The 12,855-nt window shown below is 56.7% G+C and overlaps 1 protein-coding gene across 7 annotated transcripts in view; it reads right to left on the bottom strand.

Annotated features, from left to right (window-relative positions):
• Nucleotides 1–10,696, bottom strand: part of HHIPL1 (HHIP like 1) — a 28,125-nt gene extending 17,429 nt beyond the window's left edge. For 2 of the 7 annotated variants that reach the window (XR_011432291.1, XM_070250316.1), the window contains exons 1-3: nt 9,288–9,839; nt 3,111–3,757; nt 269–412 (exon numbers count right to left, since the gene is read on the bottom strand). Coding sequence is in view for 5 of the 7 variants with exons in the window: in XM_070250316.1 (XP_070106417.1) it covers nt 269–412; nt 3,111–3,757; nt 9,288–9,557 (1,061 nt within the window). In the remaining 2 variants the exon portion in view is untranslated. Of the gene's footprint in view, nt 1–268; nt 413–3,110; nt 3,758–9,287; nt 9,840–9,868; nt 10,023–10,314; nt 10,466–10,607 lie in introns of those variants that run through there. The other 5 variants (XM_070250315.1, XR_011432292.1, XM_023628371.2 and 2 more) reach the window with 5 other exon arrangements.
• Nucleotides 10,697–12,855: the final 2,159 nt, after the last annotated feature.

Here is a 12,855-nt window from a genome sequence, read left to right as displayed (position 1 = left end):
GGCTCTCTGATGCCACTTCTCATGTCCCCATGACAAGTGGGCTTTGTGCCTGGCTCTCGACAAACACGATTGCCTTTCTTCCCCATGACAAGCCTCTCTGTGGAGATGGCTGTTCCCCTCTAACTGAGGAGAGCAGGTGACCTGCCTGGGGTCCCCAGGGGGCTAGCTGCAGGCTGAGCTGGGGCCCAAAGCCCTTTCTGCTGCCTACACTGTGTGGCCCCAGAAGAGCATGTAAACCAACCCACCAGCCAGCCAAATCAGAACATACTTGTTTTGGGCATTTCCAAACTTTCCAAAGGGGTCTCCGGCCATGCCGCCATCTCCGGTAAAGATGTAGAGGTACCCATCGTCCCCAAAGAGCAGCTGGCCCCCATTGTGGTTCGAGGCTGGTTCTTCAATCTCCAGGATGATCCTAAAAGAAGATTAACATCCCCCCCCCCAAAAAAAACTCAGCAATTAACATTCCTCTCTCTTGGATGTCACTTCAAAGTCAAAAGGACGTCACATCTTTACAGCAGGTGATTTTTACAAGGAACAGGTAGGCTGGGCAGGCATAATTCACTCCACTGTGCCAAGGAGGACCTGGAGGCTCAGAGAAGTTGAGCAACTTGCCCAAGGTCACAAAGCCCAAGGTAGCAGATCTGGGACTAGAGCTCAGGTCTTCTAGTTCTGGCCTAGTGCTTTTTGTCCTGCTCCCCACTGCTAGCAACTGCCCTGTTATGATCATGTGAAACTGTTGACCCACTCACCGGCACAACGGGTTTCCTCATCATCATAACCACCAGCCACTTAATTGGAGCACTTCCCACACAGCCCCTCATTTGCTATCTACCGTAACTTCTGAGGAGGTGGCCTGGATGGTGTGGGTGGTGCTCAGCTCCCACCCTCACCCCTCAGCCACCTCCCTTCCTGCCGTGGCGGGAAACCTTCCACTGTGCGGCCAGCCAGCTGGCGTCCGGGTAGGGCTTGCCAATGGAGACTGGAAGGCAAGGGGAAGGGAGAAACCGCGTTTCCCTGGCTTCGGGCGCTGCCTCCAGAAGCGCGGGTGGGGAGATGGCAACAGTGGCTGGCACACGTGGACTCCTGGGTTTCCGCCCAGACATCTCAGTACTAGGAGCAGCGAGCTCAGCACCACAGACTATTCCCTTCTGTTCCTCCAGATTCTTGTGGTTACTCATCTTTAGACAACTCAACCTTGCCCTTTTCCTTCTGCGGCTCTTCTGGCACCTTTGTAGACGACCCTCTGTATTAAATTCCCTCCGACCAAAATGCTTAGGCTGCTTTAGGTTTTCCAGCGTTGGTCGTGGACTTGTTAATCCCTTATTAATACAGATAAGAAAAACCAAGATCAAGTAACTTGAACCCAGGACTTTGGCTCCTTCAGAGCCAAGACCAGAAGCCTTTCTGTTGTGAGGCCAATACCCGTGACTTGGTGAGCCACACGCACCCCCAAACTCCAGGTCCTCCTCTGTAAGAAGGCCAGCTTAGACTGTGGGGCGTCCACCTCCCATTGGGACCCCAGCCCTAGGGACAGAGACTGACAGCTGAGTCAGGCAAGGGTGACCACTCATTCCTGCCTTGCCCTGAGCCAGCCATGCCTACCTCTCCCTCTGCTTGAATCAAGTTCTAGGCTTGCACTTGAGAGGTCCCCAGAGGACCCTCACTGAACTCTCACTCTAAAATATGTTCATCTGTACATTTTGTGTATATCCATCTTCAGTCTTTATCGGGAAGCAATTTTTAAGAGTCACTGTTGAAGACACACCCCTTCTATCCCTCTGCGAGATCCATACGATAAACTTGATCTCTCTTGGGGAACTGGTTGTACAATAAGACGAGCATTATGTTTTCTCCTTTTACTCTGGCTGCCAGGAAGCTCATAGTCAAAATTAATGCTTCATGACAAGATCCACACTTGCCCTCACGGCCAGCATATTTGATTCCTTCTCCTTTTTATACTTTCCATGTCAAGATTTTACAGGTTTGTCAAATTCGTGATGTGCTGTTACTTGCCTGTTTGCCCTCAGATCCAGTCCTGATCCTCCCACTACCTGCTCTCTACTTCAGCGGGCCAGCTCTGTGAACTACATCTCCCATGCTCCTTTGCTAGCTGGCCTCCAGCTAGGTTCAGCCAATGGAAGGCACTGGCAGGAGATGGGAGCACGGGAGGAAGGGAGAAGCTGGGGTATTTCTCCCTATCTCTCTACTTTGGGCAGCGTCTTGGCAGGAGCTGCACTTCCTCCCTGGCTCCAACTGCCCCTGCTAAGCCCGCCCAGAGTGGCCCCAGTTCTGGGGCTTCAGAACCCCACCCCATCACCTGGTCCTTCCAGCCTGAGAGAGGCATGCAGCATCCATCAGCTGTTAAGCTGAGAGTCGCCTCACTCCTTCCCCAGGTTGCTCTTTCATCCTTTCTAACACTCAAATGACTAATTCCCAGGATCAGATTCTGCCCATTGAATCACTGGTCCAGGGTTTATTTTTCCAGTGGACTCAGACTGACAGTATGCCCTTTGTGCCAGGCCAAGTCAAACTCATTTTAAACACAGATGGAGCATAAATGACACACAGAGAGCAGGCTCAGTGTCGAGAGGAGCCGAGGCTGGGAGGCAAGGAATGGATGTACCTGCCAGGGGCGCAGAGGGTCCAGCGGGAGGAGAAGAGGACAGCGGGACTTGAGAATGGTGCCTTGGCCATAGGAGACAGGGTGGGGCCATGGGATGGGCTTGGGAGATGACTGGCGTTCCAGCTCTGATGCCTCCTAGCTATGTCACCTAGCGGGTCGCTTCATCTCTCCAAACCTCCCCTTCCTCATCTGGAAGATGGGGAAAAGAACCCTGACCTCACTGGGCTTTTTTGAGAACCAAAGGAATGACCCATCTAAAGTACCTGATCTGGGAATTTGGACATGACCCTGTGATGTCTGTTTGGCCACTGTCCCTCCCCGGACCCCCAGAACATGGGATCAGCCCCCTTCCTGGGCATGATGTGCAAAATATTTAACAACCCGTGTGGCCCACATGAATTGGCACGGTCGCACACCAGTGCCTATCGGAGCATGCCGGCAACTTTCAGCCCTGCCCCCTCCCTGCCTGGGCTCCCAAGGGAAACACCTCTCAGAACGGTGGTCCACGGTGTTCATGTCATCCTCAGAGACCCTGAACTCGCTGATGCGGATCCACTCGTCGAAGTCGACCCCCACTGAGTAGTAGACATAGAGCTTGCCGTTGTGCCGGAAGCCGGGGTGCAAGGCGATGCCCAGGAAGCCCCGCTCGTCGCCCTCCCAGGGCGAGGTGAGCACGGCCTGGCTGACGTTCAGGAAGGGCTTCTCGAGCCGCGAGCGGTCGGGCAGGTAGGCCCACACCAGCCCCACCTGCTCGGCCACAAAGAAGCGGTGCGTGCCGTCATGGGCGTGGACCATGGCCACGGGGTTGCGCAGCCCGTTGGCCACCTCCTCCAGGCACAGCTGCAGGCAGCCCTTGGCGTCGGCCACCACGCGGCCCAGGTTCGAGTTGAGGTTCTCGTTGACCAGCAGGCGCGGGAAGCAATAGTCCGTGTCGTCCAGGGACAGGTAGTGGCAGAACTTGGCACGGTTGTCCTCCAGCGCCCAGAGCTCGCGGTCGGGCGAGAGGTGGCGGATCAGGCCCCGGCACGTCTGCCACATGTCCAGGCAGTAGTCCTCACAGAGTCCGGGCAGCGTCCGCAGGGGCGTGGAGGGGTCCTCAGCGTCGTAGAGGTGGGCCGCGTAGGGCGAGCATTCCTGCAGGGACAGACACGGCTCAGGGGTCCTTTGGGGTGGCACTCACCAGCCATGAGACCTGGGGCGAGTCACCTCGCCTCCCAGAGCCTCAGGCTGCTGATCCATAAGATGGGGACAGTGCCATCTGACTGTCACGATGAGTCTCAACTACAACGGGCCTGTGTCTCCTCGCTTTCGTTCTCTTTCTCTGCCTTCATGTTTCTGTTAGAACAAATAACCACAATATTCCTACTACAAGTAATAATGACAGCCTCAGCAGCCACTCTTGAGCACCTGCTCTGTGCCAGGAAGGGTCTGAGACACCTATATGTACTGTTACTATGATGCCTCTGCCCCATGTCTGCATGGTTTACTCCTTCACTTTACTTAGGTCCCTAAATAAGGAGGGGCACCCCTGGGAGGTCTTCCTAGACCACCCATCCACCATCCCCTTTCCTCCTGGCGCCTGGCTCGGCTTAAAAAAACAAAAAACGGAACATTCCCTAATAGTATAATAAAAATTAATGTTTACATGTTTATGGTCCGTCTTCCTCAGGACATAAACTCCCTGAGGAAGGAATTTCGCCTGTCTTGGTCACTCCCTATCCCAGAGCCTAAGATGATGTCTAGCATACAGCAGGCTCGTAGGGAAGGTGCCCAACAGTAACCTACCCCCGGCCAGCCCTTAACAGTGAATAAGGGCTCCATTCACTTAATCTTCACAAGAACCCACGATGGGAAGAGTGGCACAGATGGGGAGACTGAGGCACGGGCCCCCAGGGTCGTTCAAGGCCATTTGGTCAGCATGGAGGAGTCTGGGTTTGATCTCGGGCCGACCCCGCCTCCCGAGCACGTGTACGTCTGCGAATCCGTCATAACGCCCACTGCCCATGGGAAGCCCTGCCCGAGGGGCCTGCCAGAGTGGAGGGCTGGGGTTGGAGGGTGGGAGGAAGGGAGAAGCAGGGTATCGCCCAGCTCCACTGGCTGCCTCCTACCAACACCCCCCAAGCCTACTTAAGCGCCCCTCACACCGTGGCACCTTCCCTGCACCCCACCTGCCCAGAGGCCTCAGCTCCCCAACCTCTATGAGGACTTCCCTCGGTTAGAGCCCCCCAACCTGCATGGATGTAATTATTTCTGTCTGTGTCTGACACGCAATTCTCCCCATCACGAGCTCGCCAGGCCAAGGCCCAGTCTGACTCAGCTGGGGGCCCCCAGAGCCCTCATGGGGCTGCTCCTCCTGCGGTAGGGGAGGCACAGACAGGCGCACAGCCCCCTCTCAGGCAGGGCCAGGCCGGCTTCCAACAGGAGGCCTCCAGGGACAGTGGGTGGCAGGCTGCCCTCTTGGCTGAGTTCTCAGGCTCTGGGCCAGGGCTGCTGCTTCCCGTTACATGATTGTGGCTTTTGGTCACACCACGGCCTGTCCTCCTGGCCCCTCTACTGCTACTGTGAGGCTGAGGCCTCTTGGGGATATGAGCTTGCAGGTGTGGTCAGTCACTGACCCAGGCACAGCAGGGACACCATGTTTCACATGCTCCACTCAGCCAGCAACTGGGCCAGACGGCCAGGCCCGGGCCTCTGTGCAGTGTCGTCCCTCCCACGGTCCCCTGGAGCCTCCTGTGAGTTCAGCCAGTGGCTGTGGGTGGACCAGGGAGGCTGCATGCACACACCTCATTGAAGCTTTGCACGGTAGGGTCATCGTGACTCCTACTGTGTAGATGAGGAACTGAGGCTCAAAGAGGGCCACGTGCCAAGAAGTGACCGAGCCAGGGCTCAGACCCAGGCCTCACGACGTCCAGACCGGGGCTCTTTCCAGGTCAGTCAGCAACGTTTTATTCAACAAGTGTGTACTGGACACTGCCTGTGTGCCAAGCACTGTCCTCAGCTCCAGAGACACAGCGGGGGACTTCTGGAAGCCAATCTGAGTGCCCGCCACTCATCAAATCCCAGCTCAGAACTAGCGGGAGCAAGGAGGGCCTCCGGGGAGCCAGGCGGGAGTTTCAGCATCCGTGCCTCAAAGCACTGGGTCCGGCAGGCCCTTCCTCACGGCCTGTGTACCCTCACGCACAGTGCAAACCTGGGGCCCAGCCCTGCGTGGTCCAGAAGCCGGAAATGACAAGAGGCTGCTGTGATCGCTGCTGGCAAAGAGGATGATGAGCAACTGGTCTCATAGAGGCCGGTGTCGGGGGGGGGGCAGCAGGAAACCCTCGGAAACCAACCCAGGACCACACTGCTCAGCTCTGGGCCATTCAGCACAGAGCAGACAGCCCGCCCCCTTTCCTGCCCCAAGGACGCCATTGTCACTGACACTCAGGACTCGTGGTCCTGAGTCCCAAAGGCTTCTGTGCACCACCGGTGCTTTAGGAAGACAGGGTCTTTGTGCACAATGCTCTCTCGTAGGACCCTCCCTCCTCGCCACTGCTGCATCTGGAAAACTCCTATTCATGACTCGAGGCCCTAATCAAAAGTCTTCTCTTACTCCTCCATTCTCCCAGGAAGCTGACCACCCCCTGGCCCTTGTGGCTATTCTCACAGCCCTCTGTCCATATCTTAGACACAACTCTCACCATATTGTAATTCTATAGCTTGTGGGGTGAGTTCTCCACATCTGCCGTCACCTCACCATGGCCAGAGATGGCTCAGCTGGCCTGCTTGGCTAGGACTTCATTATCTCTTTGCATGGCTGTCCACCCACAGACTTGGGGACTCTCCAGGGCAGGGACCCCAGGGCCCAGCACACAGTGGGGCTTCAAGAAGGCAGGCAATATGGCAATGTGATTAAGAGAAGGACCTTGGAGTCAGAGCACACTGGAGACTGAGTGTACCATTCCCCGTGTGATCTTGGGCAAGTTTCTTAACCTCTCTGTGCCTACGTTTTCATCTGTAAAAGGGAAAAGGAATTCGCACCTAATCGAGCTGTTGGTAGGAATAAATTGAGATGATGATGGTATTTGTTCAGTAAATGCTAAACAATAGGGGCTATCAAGATGCAACTCAATGTTCCCTCCTCCAGGAAGCCTTCCCTGACTTTTCCAGGGAAAGTCTGGCCTTTCTCCCTCTTCCCCCATAGTATTCGGTCACCCTTGGGAAAACTTTTGTACATTCTTGTCATCTGTGTGTCTGTCTCCATACAAGGGGACTTTTGAGGCTGGGCCTGCAACTTGCCAACTGTCTTAGCACCCAGCACAGGGCTAACTCCTACCAGGTCCCGGGGAAACGTCTGCCCAGCACACGAGCCTGCAGAGCATGTTTCACACCGATTTCCATCAGAAGCCAGGCTTTGACGACTTCAGGTCCTCAGGGAGGCAATCCCAGCCATAGGGATGGCTCACTATGTGCAGTGACTTGCTCCAACCACCCTGGGGACCGGATGCCACGTCACAAGCTGCCTTTTCTCCTCCTGAAGACACAGGCATCAGCTGGACGAGGGCAAAGCCCCAAGAAAGATTCTGAAGGGCTCCGGGCTAAGGAGCCATGCTGGGTATCTGTAGGAGCTGTGGGTGCCAGAAGGGGGCAGGCTCTGGAGGGGACCGTGGGTGTGGGCATGTTTTCACGGTTTCTGTCCTGTCTGGAGTCCATCTCCCCAAGGCAGATGTGAATGCCTGAATGCCCGTTATTGACTGAAACTTGTAAATAAGGCACTTCGGCCACCTCCCTCCCCAGCGGAAATCAGGAGATGCTGAATCCAAAGGCAGCCTTGGCTCCCAGAGAGTGGAGTCCTTGGCCAGCACTCTCCTGCCCCCCCGCAAGGCCCCGCCAGTGACCCATAATCCAGCCCCGGCCGCTCTCTCCAAGCTCTCTCCAGACATGAGGTCACTCCCAGAGACGCCGGGGGTGAGGTGTTGCAGCCATTCCACCACTGGTTGCTCAAAGCCAGGCGTCCTGGGAAGGTTCCCAAGGAGAGAGGGGAGGCTCCGGCCAGGGGAGGGGTAACAGGACCGGCACTTCCCTCCCTGCTCCTCAGACCTGCCCACCCCATTTGCCCTGCGAGCCTGGCACATGGTAAGTGCTGGATAAACAAATGTGGAGGGGACGCGTGAACCCTGCCACGTGACTGGGGCTGGGAGACCACAGGGCCTGGTGCCGAGGCGCCCCCAGGCTCGTGAGGGAGGCGACGCTTGACCAGACCATTCTGACTCTCCTGAGATGCACAGTGTGGGGGCTCAGTGAGCGGCCCCCTTTTTGCTTTCTGGAGCTCCCCAGGGCCCCCCATCTGCTCCCAGCCACTCTTCTTTCCCATCCAGATGGCCTGCTCACATTGGCAGTGAGTGCAGTCCAAGTGCCCAACATGGCCACCATTGGGCTGTGTGACCACCGAGCAAGTCCTTGCCTCTCTGGGCCTTCCCTGAATTGGCCTCTGGGCCTGGTTCAGTCTCCACCCAGGCCTAGGCAGCCAGAGGGAGCCAAGGATGTGCTAGAGAAATCCAACCTGAATCGCCCATTGAGCCCCTTGTATGTGTCATTTAGTCCATGTGGCAACCCTGGGGGGCGGCTAAGATTGACCCCATTTCAAAGATGATGCAACTGAAGTGCAGCGGTGACCTGCCCAGGGTCACGCAGCCAGGAAGGGGCAGAGCCAGGATCAAACTCCAGTATGTCTGACTCCACGCCAGCCCTCCGGCCCCTCCCCGCAGCGTGGGTCCCTGCTGGCTGAGGCTGGGACCCCGCACTGCACCGCAGGACCTCTCCTTCCCTCAATCCTCTCACTGCCCAGGCGCTGGGCCAGGGCCAGCCTTAGAGCTCCCAGCCCCGACCCCATTACCCACCCGGGTTCCGGGCAGGCACTCAGGAATCAGACCCACGCAGGAGGAAAACAAACAGCTAAGGCACCATCTGCTGCGGACAGAAGCGGGGTCTCTGCCCTCAGAGGGAGGATGGGGTCATAGAGGTTTCACCAAAGGGATGCCACCCAGGTGGTCTTGAAGGACGAGAGCTCCTCTGCCGGGTGGGGCACCATCCCACGGAGAGCGCACAGCACGAACCATGTGGGGGCTGGAGCGCTTGGGGCATCACGGCCCGGGGCCCACTCATATCGGGGGTCCTGGAGGAGGGAGGGGCTCTGAAGGAGGGGCTCCCTCATTGGGAGCAGTGTCCCCCAAGACTCCTCGACAAACCCAAGCCGAGCGCGTTGACCATGGCCTCTGAAGAGCCCCGTGGCTCCTACCTCCCGGGGGCAGCGCGGGGCAGCACGGAGCGGCACCCACCCTCGTGCCCCGACAAGGACGGGCTCCCGGGGCCGGCGAACTGGGGGGCTGACTCCAGGAGGTCGCGGGGCAGGGAACTCCCAAACTCAGGGAGTGATGACATCGTCTGTCCATCCCTCCTGCTTCAGGAGGGGAAACTGAGGCCCAGAGAAGGCCCAAGTCACAGAGCTAATGAATGGCACAGCCCAGGCCCGTCCCAGGATGCCAGTCTCCCCGCCTCGCGCCAAAGAACTCCCGCCGGGGGCCTCGGGTTCTGAAGCCGGCTGACCCCTCCGGTCGCTCGCCCGGCGGGCGCGCCCCCGCCGCTCTCCCACCCCGCGCCCGGGTCCCGGCGCGCGCCCGCTCACCTGGCACAGCAGGTCGAGCGCGTACCCAGCGCACGCGGCCCACTCGTCGGCGTCCACGCGCGCCGCCAGGGCCCCGAAGCGGTGGGCCAGCGCGGCGTCCTGCTCCGGGGCGCAGCAGCCGAAGGCCGAGTACTGCGCGCAGAAGCGCAGCGGCTCCGGCGGCCGGAAGGGCGGCCTGAAGTCCAGGCACTGCGGGTGCGCCGCCGCCCCGAGCGCACGCAGCGCCAGCAGCGCCAGCAGCGCCCCGGCCCCGGCCCGCCGGCCCGCCATGCCGCCGCCGCCGCCGCCGCCGCCCGCCCCGCCCCGGCCCGGCCCGGCCCGGCCGGCGGAGGAAGAGGCGGAGGGAGGGCGCCCCGGGCCCCGCGCGGCCCCCGGGGAGCCCCCGGCCGCGCCCTGAGCGCCCGCCTCCAGCCTCGCCCGCACCCTCTCGGAGCGCTCCGGTGGCGGGCAAGGGGCGGCCCACCCCGCAGGGCCTCGAGTTTGGGGACCTCCTCTGCCAGGAGGCCACCTCTGGCCGGGGACACCCGGCGGGACTGAAGGAAGAGGGCGCGGCACAGAACTCGGAACACGGCACAACCAACCTCTGTTCCCCGCTATTCGGTCAGCGCCTTCCTCCTGGACCGGGAGCCTTTCCAAATACAGTGGCAGTGGCCGGGCCTCCTGGGGCCCCGGGTGCGGACTGTGTTTCCCCGTCTCCGCCTGGGACGCGGCTTCCTTCCCCGGGCGCTATCAGAACGCGGGGCTGGAGGCCTGGACTCCTGGGTTCCGGTCCTACCTCTGACCGGGCCAGGGGAGGGACACAGTGGAGCCAGTGGCTGGGAATTCTCACGGAATCACTTAAAAATGGGGGTGCAGCAGGGTAAAGGGCAGGTGGTGTTGCCCCGAGAACCGCAAGAAGTGAAACCTAGATTCCCCTACAGCCGGGAACTGCGAGGCCTCCTCCCTCCCGCTCCTGCATCCCTCCTGGGTGGGCATCCGGCGCTCCATCCTGCAGCCCCCTGCCCGGCTTCTGCCCTGTGTCACTCACCTGGGCTTTAGGTAGCATCATATAGATGAGAGAGCACAGGCCGCGAGAGTCAGGAGCTTGCCCAGCGCTACACAACCAGCTGGTGCCGTCAGCCCAAGTGTCTCCGTTTCTGCTCTGACACGTAGAGAGCTTGGAAGTCCTCACTCCTGCCCTGCCAATAAGAAAAAAGCTGCACAAGCTGAAAATCAGTGACTTTTCTTAGACCCACTAGAGAACTGAGGTCCCAGGGCCAATTGTGCCCCCAAAATCTGGAGAGACGAGCGGATCCCTAGTCATAGCTGAGGTCTGCTCACCTGGGGCGGAAGGGGCTGGAGCCATAGACTGGCAGAGTGGCTTAAATGGTCCTTTTGACTAATCGCTGGAGGCTGAGTGCCCACTAATATGAGACTGAAAAACTCCTGGGGGGGGGGGGTCACAGTCTAAAGGTGGTGGGCATAGTTTTGTGATTCATCTCCAGAAACCGCCCAAAACCCCTCATGGCTCTTGCAGGAGAAGGGGAAAGTTGCCTTTGTGAAATCCACCCACAGCGTTCTCCATAACAAAGCCTGCTTTCCAGGAAGGAAGGCTTCCCCCAGCCTCCAGCCTCGTCCAGCCTGGCGGAAGGCACCTCCCTCCCAGCCCCTCGAACCTTCCTGCCTTCCTGAGCGGGGAAAGCCAGGGCACACAGAGAGAACATTTCTCCTCCCCAGCTCCTTCCATCAACAGGCCCCCCGGGGAATAACAGTGTTATGGCTGCAGGAGCTTCAAGATGCACGCGCCACCTCGGGAGGAGGTCTTTGGGGTCTCAGAGGCAACAGAAGAGACAAAGACAAGGACACCGGAGGAAGCTGAAGCCACCAGCTCCTACAGCTGCAGCAAACACGAAATGCAGTCCAACCACGAGCCGGGTTAACATGAATCCTCACACTAGGCCCATGGAGCTCAGTGCCTCTTCTCCAGGACGTCGTGTCTGGCTTTCAGAAAAAATTACACAGCATGACAACAATGACAAGAAGAGACACAGTCTGAAGGGAAAAAGCATCAGAACCAGACTCAGGTAGGACACCGAACTTGGAATTCTGAGACGAGGAATTTAAAATAACTAGGATTAATGTGTTAAGAGCTCTAATGGAAAAAGTTGACAAGAGATGCAAGAACGGGTGGGCAATGCAAGCAGAGAGATGAAAACTTTCAGAAAAAAATTTAAAAGAAAGAAATGGTAGAAATCAGGGTGTAACATATGTGTACTTGGGAAATCAGAAAGAAAGAATGGAGCAGGAGAAATATATGAAGTCATAATGGCAGAGAATTTTCTAAAATTAATGACAAACACCAAACAATGGATTCAAGAATCTAAGAGAACATAAGGTGTGATAAATACAAAAAAATATATACACCTAGGCATATCATATTCAAAGCACAGAAAACCAAAGACAACAAGGAAATCTTGAAAGAAACCAGAAGGGAAAACACACCTTATCTATAGAGGAGCGAGGAGAAGGATGACAGCAAACTTCTCATTAGAAACCACGCGGACAAGAAGAGAGGAAAGTGAAGTGCACTCACACGTCACCTAACAGGGATACATTCCGAGAAATGCAGCGTTAGGCGATTGTGTCATTGTGTGAACATCGTAGAGTGTACTTACACAAACCTAGATGGTACAGCCTCCTACATTACACACCTAGGCTCTATGGTACTCACCTTGTGGGGCCACAGTCATACTTGCCGTCCATAGTTGATGAAACGTCACTACACAGCACGTGATGGTGTTTAAAGCAGTGAAAGAAAAAGCTCTCAACCTGGAATTCTATATCTGGCAAAATTATCCTTCAACATGAAGGAGAAATAAAGACTTTCTCAGAAAAACAGAAACAGAGTGAATGCATCACCAGCAGACCTGCCCTACAAAGAATGTTAAAGAGGTTCTTCAGGGAAAGGAAGAGGGGAGAGGTCAGAAACTGAATGTGTTGAATGCTTATAGCATGTGGGTAAGTGAAATGGAGGGCAGCAGAGCCACCAGGACGGGAGGGAGGAATTGGGGACACTCTGTTCTGAGGCACGCGCGCTACACGGGAGTGGATAGTGTTATTTGAATGTGGACTTCCATCAGTTAAAAATGTATATTGCCTCTGTACTATCTCCTCAAATTTTTCTGTAAATCTAAAAGTCTATTAATAAAAGATTACAGCATAAATAAAATGTATGTTGCACACTCTAGGGCAACCACTAAAATCGTTTTAAAAAGTATAATTGATATGCTTAGAAAGGAGGTAAAATGAAATCGTATTAATAAATGCCCAGTTAAAACCAGAGAAGGCAGGGGGCTGGCCCTGGTTGCCTAGTGGTTAAGTTCAGTGCACTCCACTTTGGCAGCCCAGATTTGGTTCCCAGGCTCAGACCTACACTACTTTTTGGTGGTCATGCTGTGGAGGCATCCCACATACAACATAGAGGAAGATAGGCACAGATGTTAGCTGAGGGCCAATCTTCCTCAGGAAAAAGAAAGAAAAACAGAGAAGACAGAAAAAAGGAGGGAAAAATAAAGAACACGTATAATCA

Source organism: Equus caballus, chromosome 24, assembly GCF_041296265.1.
Source record: "Equus caballus isolate H_3958 breed thoroughbred chromosome 24, TB-T2T, whole genome shotgun sequence".
NCBI classification, from domain to species: Eukaryota; Metazoa; Chordata; class Mammalia; order Perissodactyla; family Equidae; genus Equus; species Equus caballus.
Note: the sequence above shows the minus strand (reverse complement) of the source record. Positions and strands in the feature narration are given on the sequence as shown.